This window comes from Condylura cristata, unplaced genomic scaffold, assembly GCF_000260355.1.
Source record: "Condylura cristata isolate star-nosed mole 26May11 unplaced genomic scaffold, ConCri1.0 scaffold00051, whole genome shotgun sequence".
NCBI classification, from domain to species: Eukaryota; Metazoa; Chordata; class Mammalia; order Eulipotyphla; family Talpidae; genus Condylura; species Condylura cristata.
Genome location: NW_004567152.1, coordinates 446,797 through 461,168, shown reverse-complemented (window position 1 = coordinate 461,168; position 14,372 = coordinate 446,797). Strand labels below are relative to the sequence as shown.

The 14,372-nt window shown below is 48.3% G+C and overlaps 1 protein-coding gene across 4 annotated transcripts; it reads left to right on the top strand.

The window, feature by feature from the left end:
• Positions 1–276: 276 nt before the first annotated feature.
• LRRC74B (leucine rich repeat containing 74B) lies at positions 277–13,110 on the top strand. Of its 4 annotated transcripts, none has more exons than XM_012734229.1 (9): positions 277–507; positions 1,114–1,256; positions 1,660–1,792; positions 2,902–3,108; positions 5,890–5,999; positions 6,868–6,983; positions 8,064–8,142; positions 9,070–9,165; positions 10,780–13,110. In XM_012734229.1, exons 1-9 carry the CDS (start codon positions 366–368, stop codon positions 10,912–10,914), a joined length of 1,161 nt encoding a protein of 386 aa, XP_012589683.1. In that variant the 5' UTR covers positions 277–365; the 3' UTR covers positions 10,915–13,110. The 4 variants fall into 4 exon arrangements, with proteins under 4 accessions (XP_012589683.1, XP_012589685.1, XP_012589686.1 ...); XM_012734231.1 differs by lacking the exon at positions 10,780–13,110 and adding an exon at positions 8,741–8,811 and having other exon boundaries at positions 9,070–9,156; XM_012734232.1 differs by lacking the exon at positions 2,902–3,108.
• The last annotated feature ends 1,262 nt before the right edge of the window (positions 13,111–14,372 follow it).

The window sequence follows — 14,372 nt, the reverse complement described above, 5'->3', positions numbered from 1 at the left end:
TCTGCAAGACTCCCAGGCATTCCTGAGTTTTCCCAACTCCCACCCCACCCCCAAGCGCGGGGACTCAAGCTCTGGTGTCAGGCAAGCTCGCCAGCCGGTTGCAGGGCTGGACTATGTGGGGCAGCAGAGGGCAACGAAGCACGGGAAGGCGCCGGCCAGTCCAGGCGCCTTGGCTGGGAATTTGTTGCGGCAATTTGTGCTGCAACCAACAACATCGGGTTACCCGGGCCGCGGCGACAGGGAGCGTCTCTATTGGCCGGCTCCGGCGCCCGTTCCCAGCAAGCTACCTTCGGTTGGTAGATGCAGCCCAGGTCTGCCCGCATTCCTGCCGCGCTCTAGGTGTGGAGCCGGGGGGTCCCGTAACCATGAAGGGTCCCTGCAAGACACCGGGAGGAAACCAAGAGCAGGAGAAAGCGGCTGCGGCTGTCTCTGGGCGTCCTGCAGGGGTCGCGGAGGCCAAGGAGGATTCCAGCACCGATTCGGATTCCGACCTGGAGACCACCCGAGGTGCTCCGGAGGGGGGCGCGGTCAGGATCCGTGTCGGGCCAGTCTCCTCACCTTGAGAACTTCCCGCCTGGGTAGAGGAGACAATCTGGGCCCAGCGGTCACGGAACCACTGTCCATCAGGGAGAATACCCCTATGTAGGACACCAGGGGAGAATGTCTTCTGGTTCCTGGTATCATGGGGAGGGAGTTCCACTATTAAAATCTCCTTCCAGAATGATGTCAACATGCAAAAAAATTCCACCAGTGTAAAGAGGTCCCATAGAATTAAGCTGAGTTTTCTCAGCCCATTGGGAAAACTAAGCTAACGGATGTATTGAACTTAGAACTGTTTCAGTTACTCATCTCCCCTACCGGATGAAATGTCCACAAAATGTGTGTGGTCTGCAATCCAATAGGAAAGACACAGTATGCTCTTTGGCATTTGACAGACAGGCTCTGCCAGGATTAGCTTCTACCAGCTGTGTGACTTTGGGGAAAGGATTTACTTTCCGTGAGACTCAAAGTCCTCTGCATAGGAAGAACTGCCTCAAAAGGGGAAGCACCTGACAGAGGAGGGGAAGAGGCTGTGCCTGCAGAGGGATCCACATTTGTCCCTGTGTCTTTCAGTTGCCCATGGACTTGGAGAGATGGTCAAGGACACCCACTACTTGGGGTCTTGCTGGGCTCGTGGTGGTGTGCTTCCCTCCTGCTTTCTGCGCCAGCAGAGCTCCCTAGAGCTCAATCTGAGACACCGTGGCCTGGGGCCTCAGGTACACTTGGAGGGACACTGATGCCACATTTGGGAGACAGGACCTGGGGAAACAACCATGGGTGTGGCCCTTCCTGAACCTGCCCCTTATACTCCCAGCCCTGCTCTGTGCCAGGCATGTCCCATCCCCCACATCTGGGTGACAGATGGGATCCAGGCTATAACAAAGTGTACTGACTTGGGAGTCTGCAGGGGGCTCCTCATTGGAGGAGGTGTCTGGGAGGGCTCCTGGAGGTAAGATGCTGGAGTAGCCCCTGAGCATGTGGGAAGGGGAAGGCCTGCCAGCTGGAGGGCACTGAGTAGGTTGAACCCTAGGCATACGAGCTGAGGTGGTAACCAGCTGTGTCTGGAGCCTTCAGTCCTGGGAAGGAACAGTCCCCTCCAGTTCCTCTCCTCTGTTCTAGGGGGCACAGGCTCTGGCTTCTGCTCTGACCTCTAATCCCCATGTCAGGCGGCTGGACCTTCGGGACAATGGGCTCTGTGGGGCTGATGTGGAAGTCCTGGCACGTGCCCTGAGCAAAAACAGCAGCATCTGTGGTAGGTGCTCAGCCTGAGGCAGGTGGGCAGACTTGAGACCTTCCTTTCTTGAGGGATATGAGCTCCCCCACTGGGCCCTCACATGGGGGCTGCTGGTGTTGCTGGGACCTCATTTCAGGGGAGGGGAGGTGGGAGTGCACCCTCTCTGGTGCAACTATTGCTGGGCACCACTTTTAAAGATTTATTTATTTATACATGCAGAACTGGGGTATAGGCCAGAGGTACAGGGGTGGCAGGGGGAGTAACCAGAGACAGGGTGGGGAGCAGAACAGGCATATGCATTGCAATACACTGTTAAAGGGAACAGCGGACAGGTCAGGGGAGGTCTGTCACGTCATGTAGATCATCTCTCTGGCTGGGGATAGAACTCATGCTGCAGTGGTTGGATAGCTTCATAGTGCCGTGCTTTAACTCGTTGTACTACCAGAGAGGGCCCTGGGCATCTCTTTTTCTGACCCATCCCACCCCATTCACTCTCCTCTGCTGGCCAGCAACCATCCTCCCTTTGCATTTGGTGGGATCTCAATGAGAGAGGGAGGGTCTTTTGACACAGAGAGGTGGGGCCTGGGAGTTGTGAAAAGAGGGAGGGCTGTATTCAAATGCTGCTTCTGCCACAAAGAGCTGGATGACCCAGGGCAAACATCTCAAACTCACTGAGTCTCAATTTTCCATCTGTGAAGTGGCCCCAATAATCCCACCCATCTCTTGGAGCTGTGGGAATCATAACATGCTCAACAGAGAGTCTGAGTCATGTAACTGCATCGTCACCAGGGCTGTAATTGCCAATGCCCAGAAATGCAGCTTCCCAGGCTTCTGTGGGTAAGTTGTATGGCTCTCAGGCAAGATCAATAGAGATGGCTGCATCTCCATGGCAGGCATCCTTCCCAGTTCTGTAGACTCAGAGGTTTTAGCCCCTCCAAGGACAAGGACACTTCTAGACACATGATTGGGGAGCTGCCTGGGCCCTGAGAGTGGCAGAATCACTATGTAAATCCAGGACAGTCTGACTGCAAGGCCTCTCAGGCCTGGAAGCTTGGAGGATGAGGTCAGGTGGAAGAGGTAGACCTGACTCTGGAGCTGTCTGACTTGGGGGTTGTTCTGGTTCCCAGATGTGGACCTGTCGGAGAACCTGCTGGGACCAGTGGGAGCCCAAGCCCTCTGTGCCTCCCTCATGGTGAACCAAGTTGTACAGAAGGTACAGCTGGCAGGGAACCACCTGGAGAAGCAGGCAGCCCAGCACCTTGCTGAACTTCTGCTTTCTCATACAAGCCTGAAATCCCTGGACTTGAGTTATAACCAACTAAGTGACCAAGCAGGTACTGTCCAGCCAGACAGGGTGGGAGTTCACAGGGTTGCACTGAGCGGCCATACTTCAGCTTCCACTCACACACCCATGCTGGCCGGCCCCCTCCCTCCCTTTCCACACACAGCTCTTAATTCTTCCCACGGATATCTCATTGTCTACTGCCTGTGCTGGGTGCTGATTTTGGGGTCCAACCATGAGCAAAACAGAGTCCCTTCAAGGACATGTGAACAAAATCATTCTGATGCCACAAAAGAAACAAAGTGGGTATGATTCTAGAGAAGAATGGTTGAGAGGTGTGCGTGGGGAGGTCTCTGTGAGGTGGACATTTGAGCTGAAATGGGCTGGGTGGGAGGAAATCAACCAGTGTGACAGAGGAAAAGTATTTCAAGTGAGGAACAGAGAGCATGCAGACCTGTTCCCAGACTGACAGACCCAGTGTAACTGAGCTAGGGAGCCACGGGAGAGTGGCTAGGCTGAAGGGGAGAGACAGCAGGGAGCTGCAGTGCTACCAGTCATGACAAAAGGCCTGAAGATTTATTTACTTATTGCAGTTTACATGCGTACCTATGCTGTTGGGTATTCTTTTCTTTTCAATTTACACGGAAGATTTTATTCTAAATGGAAGAGACCAGTGGGATTTCTTAATCTTATCACTTTTTTTTTCATACCCTTTGCACAGGCTGTCTACTTTGCCAGGAACATGTAGTTCTACGTCTCTGTCTTCAACCAATTATAAGATTAATCTGGGGTCTTGGGTTAAGAATACAGATTTCTATACCCTAGACCCATTGAACCAGATGGTTGAGCGGCTTCTGTGCCTCTGTATTTTAAACGGGTGCCCCAGAAGACTTGTCTGGTTCTGAATGTTTGGGAAACACTGTCCTGTCTCAAACTGTTGAGAGTAATGAGGTGGCAGCCTGTGAAAATCAGTCCTGGACTTGAATTGCCAGGGAGTCCATTTTTATGAAAATCTTTGTGGAGAACCAGTAAAATTACCAGAGAAACTTGTTTCAGACTTCCTCGGCCTGTGCGGTCAGAGCACAAGTGACAGAGAGGTAGCCAGCATGGCAAGACTGGAAGCCAAAACCATGTAAAGGCTACACAGATATGGGGTTGGGGCTGGCTCTGCAGGACACACTCAAGGAGCTCTTTTTTTCCCCTTGGGAGTGGGGGAGGCCTCGACTCCTTTAAGGGGTGAAAGATCTTGGGTCTTAGTCTCCTGACCTGCCACACAATTATGGTAGTCACTGCCTCTTAGATTGTCTACAGCAGTCATTAAGATCAAACATTAGAATTTTCTCATCTTCTAACTGGTCATCAAGAAAAGGTCACACTACAAAGTGGAGCATACCACCCTCTCCTCCCAGCCCTGAAAATGCCTAAGGAGTAAAGTATCCACAATTGAGTACCTGAGGGTGTCAGACCCAGTGCTGGTCCTGGCTTCAGGAAGGCAGCACAGGGAGGCCTCCCTCCCTTGCAGAGAGCTCTCTGTGGGAGAGGAGGGCCTTTCTGAAGGAGCAGACTGAAGGCTCTCCTCAGTTAGCAGCTGTGTTTCTTTCTGTGCCTTACTACACCCATGCTCAGGGTTGGGTCCATGGAGAGGGGTCAAATTCAAATCCTTGAGGGGCTCCCAGGTCGATGGGAGAGAAATCTAACAGCTAGGGCTTGGAAGGAGGGAACCCAGTGGACTGGGGCCACATAGGCAGGCAAGTCTTCCTAATGGCAGGACCCCTGTTAACCAGGTAAAGGGGGTCAACAGTTCCTCACAGAGTGACAGCCCAGAGGCATGTTACTGTTGGTGCTTAGGGCTGACAATGGGGAGCAGGGTGGTGGGTGGGGCTTCTGCCCATTCCACATGCTACATATCTCTTAAGGTTTCTTACCCTGCATTGCCTTCCTTTGCTTTTCTTTGCTACTTGCCTCACTCCTCCACAGCTGCTCCAGGCTTGTAGTGTTCCCCCTGGGCCCTGCACCACCCTAGGCTCTCATCTCTGCCCCTGCTCACCCAGGGACACCCCTACATCCTCTACTAAGGAACCCAGCCTGCACTGTAAAGCCCTTCCTGCCTCTTCACCTATAGTGTGGTACCCAAGATCCTTGGCCTGACTTTCAAGGTCTGTTAGCCTCTCTCAAGTGCCCATGGCTCCTACCTCATTATGCTAACTTTCCCGCACTCCAGCTTCAGGCTTGTACATGCTTCTGGAGTATGTACTCCTGCTCTGCATCTGCTCTCCCTTGTGCTTGTGTGCATGAATGAGCATGTGTCCAAGCTTAGCTCTTCTGGCCTCACTTTCCTGCCTCCCGCCCCCAGGGAAGTTTAGCTCCACTCTCTTCTATGCATCCTTGTTTATAGTTTTTGTTGTAGTTAAATATTTATTTTTATTTATTAATGCATACTGGGCTGGTGTACAGGCCAGAGGTGTGTGTGTGTGGGGGGGCACAGAGTAGGCAGCAGAATGGGCAGATCTACTGAAACACACTGCTGAAGGGAGCAGAGGGTGAGTCGGGAGACGTCTGCTGTGCCATATGGTCACCTCCCTGGCAGAGGATCGAACTCATGCTGCAGTGGCTGGTGATAGCTGCACCAGGCTGGTGTGCCACCAGGGTTTATGATTTATATTAGCTCCCACCCATTACTTTGTGTTTGTACCTCCTCCATTCAGTGTGAATTCCTTGAGGACAGGGTTCAGTTTAGCTCTATGATTCTCATGCCCAGCAGAGACCTTGGCACCCATATCATTTTTTGAAGGAATGAACTGAGTGAATAAGGTCTCCCTTGGTGTTTCTGAAGGGGAGATACTTGGACCAGCCCTGGCAGAAAACACAGGACTCACCCAGCTGAACATAAGCTGGAATCACCTTCGAGGCCCAGGAGCCATAGCCTTTGCCAAGGGATTGGAGGTAGGAGCTCCCCACAACCTGATCTTACCTTGTCAGCCCCATGGGCTTGTCTCCCAGTCCCAACTACCTTGCCTGTGTCATTCTTCAAGAACAATCCTTGGATCTTTAAATGAAGCTTAAAGAATATTTTCTTAGGTGACTGATTTCCCTGGCTCCATTTAATGACCATGACATTCTTGCGTGCACTCTCAGGGCACTTATGAAGGGTCAAGCTGATGTTGAGTACCTGCTCCAGACATTCAGCTGGTGGGGAGCATCGGGCAGTGAGAAGATACATTGGCATTCCTGGGCATGTATATAGGCTGTTTAAGAACATGCCAGGATGGCACAAGGTATCTTCAGTGCCTCTGGTGCCAATCTTGTGAAGTCCTTCTCAGGGAATGGATGTTGCTGCCTTGCCCTCTGACAGGGGCTGACCTATGGGCCTCCCCACAAGATGGCATGTCAGCTGTCATCAAGTATACCCACAAGCACTCCTCCTTCCTTCTATCACAGTCCCCTGGATAGGTTTTAGCCAACAGCCTTCTCTGGAGCCTCCTCTGAGCTCCTGTGCTGCTCTGTGCTGGGGCACCTACCCCTGAGGGGTGCCCAAGTAGGCCTGGGCACTATGTCTCTGGCAGCTGCTGCCACGTGGCCAATCCCCACTCTCTGAGGCTTATTCACATCCACATCCACCTTCTGCACTATGTTTCTGGCCTTGGACTACACTGGTCACCACCAGCCAAGTCACATAATTTCCCTGGAACCTCTGCCCTTCCACACGTGGCCGATGTTCTTTACACCTCAGTCTCTTGGGCCCTGAGACTGTGGCTCCTGGCTTTCTCCACCATTTCATGTGATCCCATGGTGTTTCTATTTTGTGCTCCAGGCAAACATCTTCCTGAAAGTCCTGGACATCTCTTACAATGGTCTTGGAGATTCTGGTGCCTCTGCAGTAGGTGATGCGCTCAAGGCCAACAATGTGCTGGAGGAACTCAACATGAGGTGAGAATAGGGTGCTGCTTGTGTCAGTCTCCAGAGCCTGCAGACCATGGTCTCCATGGTAATCTTTCTTCTCTCTCACCGTTTAAATTCTCTAACCTACCACAATCAGCAGCTTGGGCCACAAGGAGCACCCGGATCTGTCCTTACTTGAGCTCATCATTTGTATGTTGGGGCTCATGTTTTCTACCACACAGGTAGCTGGTGTGAAGTGAGGCAACTTCAGCAGAGCCTGTGGGTGTATGTGGGTGCTCTGTGTTATGCTCTTCCCTTTCAGAAGCTGAATGTGGTGGGGCTGGGCAGGGCCTTGACAAGTGGGCCTTTCCCCATGCTCTGCTTAGCACATGACTGTTGCAGGAATGCCAAGCTGCTCTTCTAGCCTCTGGCATGGTATCAGCCTCAGTAGGTAACCAGAGCAGGGTCTGTAAGCCGAGAGAGGAAAAAAATGGAGACATCAGTCAGGCCATGGTCTCCTGTGGCCAAGCCCCTCCATGGGGGCTACTAGAGTGAGCAGGGCCTGCCTGCTGCAATCCTGCCCACCTTCCCTCCCATGGGAGGGCAAAGGCCAGAAGAGGCCATGAGGGGTGCTGAAATGCGAGTCCAGTGTTGAGGTCTGAGAAATCAGAGATGTGGGATTAGCTCAGGAGACAAGTGGCCAGAGCAGGGCTGAGGCCCAAAGTTTAGATCCAGGGGGCAGAGTGGGATGAAGAGGCGCAGATGTGGGGAGGAGTTTTGTAGTTTTCCAGAACAGACGCTGTTGTGGTCATAGATGCAAGTACTAGATGGGGCATACACATGGCAACTGCTTAGTTCTGAGGGCGACTGGTCTCTACCAGGGTGAAGGGTGCCTTGGAGATAGATTTTGGCTGGGTGATCTCCCACAACACTGAGAGCCACCAATAAAACATGATCCTTATCCACCATTTAGACCTAACCTCTCCAGGGTTCCCAGGGTATCTGTGGAGATGAAAAGTGAAACCTGACCAGCTGCCTGAGCCCGCAGTTCCCACTGTGACCTTGGAGTGGCCTGGCTCTGCACAGCTGTTTGCAAGGTAGCACAACACACCTGTCTTTTTGTTGCAGTAACAACCGCATCTCTGCAGCAGGCGCCCTGAGCCTGGGCCTTGGCCTTCGGGTCAACCAGACACTGAGGATCCTTGTTGTGAGTACTAGCTTAATGGGGGTGGGGGTGAGTTTGTACCCCAGCAAAATAGCAGTGGGAGATGCATATTCCAGAATCTAGATGGGGGTTTCAGGAAGGACATCTCCTGGCTTCCTCTTGTGACCACTCCTTCCCCTTGTCATCACAAACTGGAACCTAGTGCTTGTCCCACTTTCTCATATTTACCCTTCTTCATCTCTCATCTACAGAATGCTTAGGCAGCCTTCTCCTCCTGCTTTTCACTTTCCCTCCCTGAATTCTGTTGCTGGTCAGTTTCCAAAACTGCCTACCTGCCCCCAGGTGATTTTTCTAAAATAGAAATTTGACCCTGTGCCTCCCTGCTTTAAGCCTTTCGGTGTGGTTCCCTTTGGATAAATTCAAGCATAATAGTGCATCTTTCACACTCAGGGCCGAAGCTCCGCCTACCACTGTCCTTCCCTCCTACTGGCAGCTCATATCTTTCTCTCCAAGCTGCTCAGAATCCTTCATGCACAGCGCTTTATCTCTCCTCTGCTTTGCTCCTGCTGCTCTTTCCCACCTCAACCGTAAACTTCCACTCAGGTGTTTTATCCTGCCCCCCTCTACCTTTACCTCCCAGGTGGTGTTTGGGTGCACTATCTCATTGCACTGATCACACTGCATTCCCTTACCCTCCTTTCCCTCCAACAGGTAAGTGTTTTAAAGGTTGGGGTGTGTCTTGTCTATATCGTTGGCACCAGCTCATAGTCAGGCACTGGGTGGTCCTCAACCAGCATTCACTCCCTTCCTCTTCCTTCTCCTCCTTTTGTTTGAAGGAGACACCTTCTGAGCTGAGACAGTGGGGCCAATCTAAGCCATGTCATCAGATACCCCTCCTTCTCTTTTGCATTACTGTCTTACTTCCGAGGCTCAGCTTCTCTTAGAGTTGTGTGTGTTTGTGTTTCTTAGGTGTCGAGAAATCCTATGCAAAGTGAAGGCTGCTTTGCTGTTCTCAAGTCTGTCCAAGATAACCCGGTGTCTGCCATAGAACTGCTGGATTTCTCTGTAAGAACTTCTCACAAACTACACTTCTTATTAAATAGTCCTGTGAGATGTTCGTATTTCTTAGAGAGATGGAGGTCCCTGCCCAGATGGTCGAGTCCAAGTTCTAGCCCCAGGTCTGAAAGTAGGTCATTATACCACTCTGGCTCCGCTATACACCACGGATGACCGTACTGCCATGTACTCCTCAGGCTACTCCCAGTTTCTCTGTTAACTGAGAGAGGCTCAGCAGCATGATGCTCATTGCTTGCTGATGTTTAGATTTGCAGGTGCACTATTTGTAAGGTGATCCGCCTCTCTACCTGGCTTGACTGCCTGTTGGCGGATCAGGAAACTGGAAAATTCACTTGTGTGGCTGAAGTGGATTAGGCTCCTTTTTCATTAAGTTTCACCTTCTTAATATAGGAGGAAAAAAAAACCTGCCATTTTCCCCAGTTAAACTTGAAAGAGAGAATCCTCAAATGCAAACTATTAAAAGAAAGTCACAAATCACAGTTTATTCTTTTTTTGGTAACCATTGTTGTTTGCTTTAATTTTTATTTTAAACAATTTATTTATTCGTATATAGTTTACATCATTGTTCATTTTTTAAATGGTTTGCTTTCTTTTCTCAGGTGTAATCCCCATAGAATTCCCACCACCAATTCACCTGTGCACCATCACCACAGTCCCCAAATTACTGCTTATTCCTGCTTATTCTAATCCTGGTTTATTTCAACCCAAATTTGAGTAGAAGTCTTTCCAGAGATGTGTTTTTATAGTTCTGATCCCTCAGGTCTAGAACAATTGATGTCTAACGTCCTTATTGTTTCCTTCCATCTGCTTAGTCTCTACAACTCCAAAGCCAGAGACTTGTCCCTTGACCAGGTTCCTTCTGCTTTAAGAATTCCTGCCAGCACTGAATTCAAACATTCTTAAAAAACAAAAAAATGGAATGGCATATTTTAGCGCTAGAAAGGCACAGAGCAGGTTTTCTATGATCCGGGCAGATGGGTAGAGGAGAATCATGGAGCCCTCAGTGGCTTTTTCAGGCTTTTAATGATTTTTCTGCACCACTTGTAGTGAGGCAGCCAGGTGCAGGCAGGCAGGGAGGGGGTAGGCAGGGGGCCGGTAGGCTGGTGGAACTCCCAGCCTTGTGAACCTCCACTCTCTCTGCCATCTTCTCGCTGATCTCTACTGCACTCCCCTGCATGGCCCTCTGCAAAGGCTCCCCACACACCCCCAGCTGCTGCACCCCATCCTCTGTGATGCTGCCCTTATATGCTCAGTCTCTGGCTCAGGTGTGCCCACTCACACAGGCCCACAGCGCACGCCAGGTGCTGCCATCGGGCATGCGTGTAGGACCACAGGTGTCGATCATTGATGCTAATGGCGGAAAAATGGAAAAAAACTGATCCCTTCCATTTACTTAACACATATGAAATAGTCCTACCAAAATACATATTCAATAAATACAATGTAATGTTATTATCAGAAACTTTTAGTGTAATGAAAACAACACAGAATTTGGAATGAAACAGTCCCCCTATGGTCTTTGAGCTTTTGTGTGTTATAAGTAAAATGTTTTAAGTTCTCAGAAAGTGATAATGCACTGCGTGTTACTGGGTTTCTCCTCAGAATATCCAAGTGAACAGAGAGTTTGATGACCTTGCTAGTTCCATGAAGGTAATTCTCCCAGCACTTTGCATAAAGACTGCTGCTCATAGAGTGGAATACAAAAAAAAGTTGTTGCCAGGGTCTGACCCTAAATGACTATGGAGCCTTCCTCACCTCCCATCAGTCACTTCACCTTTCATGTTGAGGATTCTGGCTGTTGAGATGCCTTATTGCCACTTGAGTCTGAATTGAGTTTCCAGTTACCCATGTAAGTCCTGTGGAAACAACCTTCACTGTGACTTGACACCCTGTGACCATTGCACTAACTGGGACCTTCCTTTGCTCTCACTCATCACAGACTCATATTGTGTGCTGAAAATTGTGCTGGGCAGTGCATCAAAGGTGCCCAAACAACTTCTTTTCCTGTTGATCTACCTTGGAAGGCAATTGAAATAGAAGGAGATATGCAGCTGATATTCCCAGCTGAACATACAGAATGGAAGCTGACATAACTTTTTGGGAAGCCAATTTATTATTATGCATTCTAGACTGCCTGTGACCTCTGTTCCAATGGTCTGATTAATCTCATACAAGAAATAACCAGGGAAGGGGAAGCATAAAAAGATTAGTGCCCAAAGATGTTCATTGACATGCTGTTAATAAGCATGGAAATTGGAAATGGTCAAATGTCCAATAATAAGGGGTTGGTTAACTAAGATGTGGAACTCGGCAAATAGTAAAATCCAAGCATGTTTTTATTAATGTTACTAAATGTTCAAATAACATTTAACAACTTGTGACAATGCACATGATTAATGTTAAGTGAGAAAATCAGGATAAAAATATCACATGGTTTGTCTGGCAATCTTCACAAGCTAAAACATAGGGTTACCCTATGACCCAGCAATTCCACTCCTGTGGAAATAAAAATATTTAGTCCATACAAAGACTTATTCACAAATGTTCACAGCAGTAGTTTTCATAGTATCAAGAAGGTGAAATTGTCTACCAACAGACCTGTAGATAAATAAAATATGGTATAACCATATAATGAAATATTGTTTGGCTATAAAAAAGCAGTGAAATTTGGGGTGATGAATCTTCTGATTATGGTAATAGTTGCACAACTCTGTAAAGATACTAAAAATAATTGTATTGTATGCTTTAAATAGGTGAATTTTGAGGTATGTGAACTACAACTCAATTAAGTTGTTAAAAGAAAAAGGAAGGGATGGTAGGTGACAAAACATGGATAAACCTTGAAAACATTATGTATGTAAGTGAAAGAAGTCAGTCAAAGTCCACCATACTGAATCATTCCATGTGTATCAAATACCCAAACTAAGCAAATCTACAGAGACGAAAAGTACATTAGAGGTTGTCCACAGCATAAGGGATGGGAAGGTTGACAACTGGAAGATAGGGATTTCTTTGTGAGATCATAAAACTGTTCTAAAGTTGGTTGTGATGATGATTACACAACTCTGAATATAATAAAAACTACTGATTTGTATACCACCTTAAATGGGTGAATTGTAAAACATGAATTATCTTGAGAAAACTCTTACCAAAAAGTAATCTTATTGGACCCAAACTGTACTTTTAAATGTATGTACACAGGGCAGAAAAAGACCAAAACCCCCCAACCTATTAATAATGTTTTTTCTAGGTTGTAGGTTTATGGTTTTTTTCTTTGTTTTTATGCATTTTCTACATTTTTTACTTTGAGTGTTATTTTTATAATCAGAAAAATTATTAATGTCATCAAACAAGGGAGTAAGCCTAGGGCCCCTAGTTGTGATTTCTCCACAACACAGTCTGGCAAGCCATCACTCTACTGCTCCACCCACTGTAAATCAGAGGGATGGACTTAGGGGACCTGCCCCCAAGTGCAGGGGCCTTTTGAGACCCTGTGGTCAAGACTGAAAAGTGGGATTTACAGACACTGGTGATCCCAGGCAAGGAGTCAGCATATATTGATTAGTAAAAGAGCAAAGACCAAGGAAAGAAAGTTCTGGGGGTGGGAGGTGGAGGGGGAAACTCTCTGGATATGCAAGAGAGTGACTCTCCAAGGTGCTAGAGCTGGGGGTCTGTACAAGTTTTTCATTTGAGGTGTTGTAATAATGTAATCCCAAGGGAAAGGGAAGGTTCCAGGTTCTCTGCCCTACCCTACAGAAGAGTGGATCTGGACAAGGAGGTAAGCTAGAAGTGATTGGGAAAAGGGCTGGAGGCAGGAGAAGAAGCAGAGAGGTGGAAAGAAGACACATGTGAAGCGGTGCTTGTTTCCTGGCCTTGGACTTGTGCCAGGGACTTGGGACCATCAAAGAAACATCTGAAAGAGATGTGGGTGAGAAACCCATGGTTGGGGAGAGGGAGAGCTGACAACGCAGCCTTTATCTTGACTTGCATTTTGGTTTTGTGCTTTTCCTTCCAGACTCTCCTGGTCCCTTCTGTCCTCCTTTTAATGGTTCCCTGCCAGAAGGTGCTTTAGATGTAAGGCAAATTTTCAGATCTTAGTGGCTCTGCTTTGGGCCAACCCTGTTTGATCATTTAGCCATGAGGGGATAGGTGTTAAACTGGATGTTTAAATGGAAACTATTTTAACTATATTCTTTCTCCTTCTGTACACAAATTGTCTATATTGCACACTAATTGTATTAAAAGTTATGTTATTTTCATTGAAGATCATACACACTAGAGTATAATTTGTCTTGATGCAGCAGATGGAAGAACCTATTTAGAGCAGGCAGCTTTGGAGATCAGGGCCACCTCTCACTCTGCCTGATAAAAGTATGAGAACAAGGAATTCAACTTTATTGGCTGAGACAGCAAAGAGAGCGGACTTGGCAAAAGTCCAGTTGGGAGCACCAATCAGCTGCAGCTCAGAGGTCTGCAGGGTTGTGACCATCTCCAAGGCGAACATTTCATAGAGGTTATGTGCCCACAGCTCCAGTCTGAACTGATCTGGTCTCAAGATCTGTGATCCCCTGAATCTGTAACTCCTGCTTCTTCTAATAGCAGCAAACTTGATAAGTTATGGAAAGACCACTTAGAAATGGTTTAAAAAACAAAAAACAGGCTCTTCCTGGTGGCACAATGGATTAAATCACCGCATTATGAAGCTCTCCGAAGTCACTGCAGCACAACTTCGATCCTTGGCCCCAGAGCTGAACCACATGGCGTAGCAGACCTCTTCTGACCTGTCTACTGCTCCCCTCAGCAATGCACTTTGTCAATATGCTCCCCACTGTCTCTGGTGAATCCTCTCACCCACCACACCTCTGGCCTGTACCCCAGTTCTATAAGCATAAATAAATAAATCTTTTTTTTAAAAAACCACAATAAGCCAAGAGAATTTATGGCAGCAAGTGTCCAGGCCGAGAGCCATCAGGTTTTTAAACACTTGTATGTCAGAAAAATCTGCCCCTTGAGTCCTTTCCTATCCATGACCTGGGACTCTTCCTGACTCAACTCACTAGAACTTAAAGCCACAACATGGTACAGATTACAGTAAGTGCAAGGCATTGTTAAAGCCCCGAGGAAGGAAGGTTTTATAGACCGAATTGCGCTAGCCCCCAAATTCATGTGTTGAAATCGTAACTTCCAGTAGATAG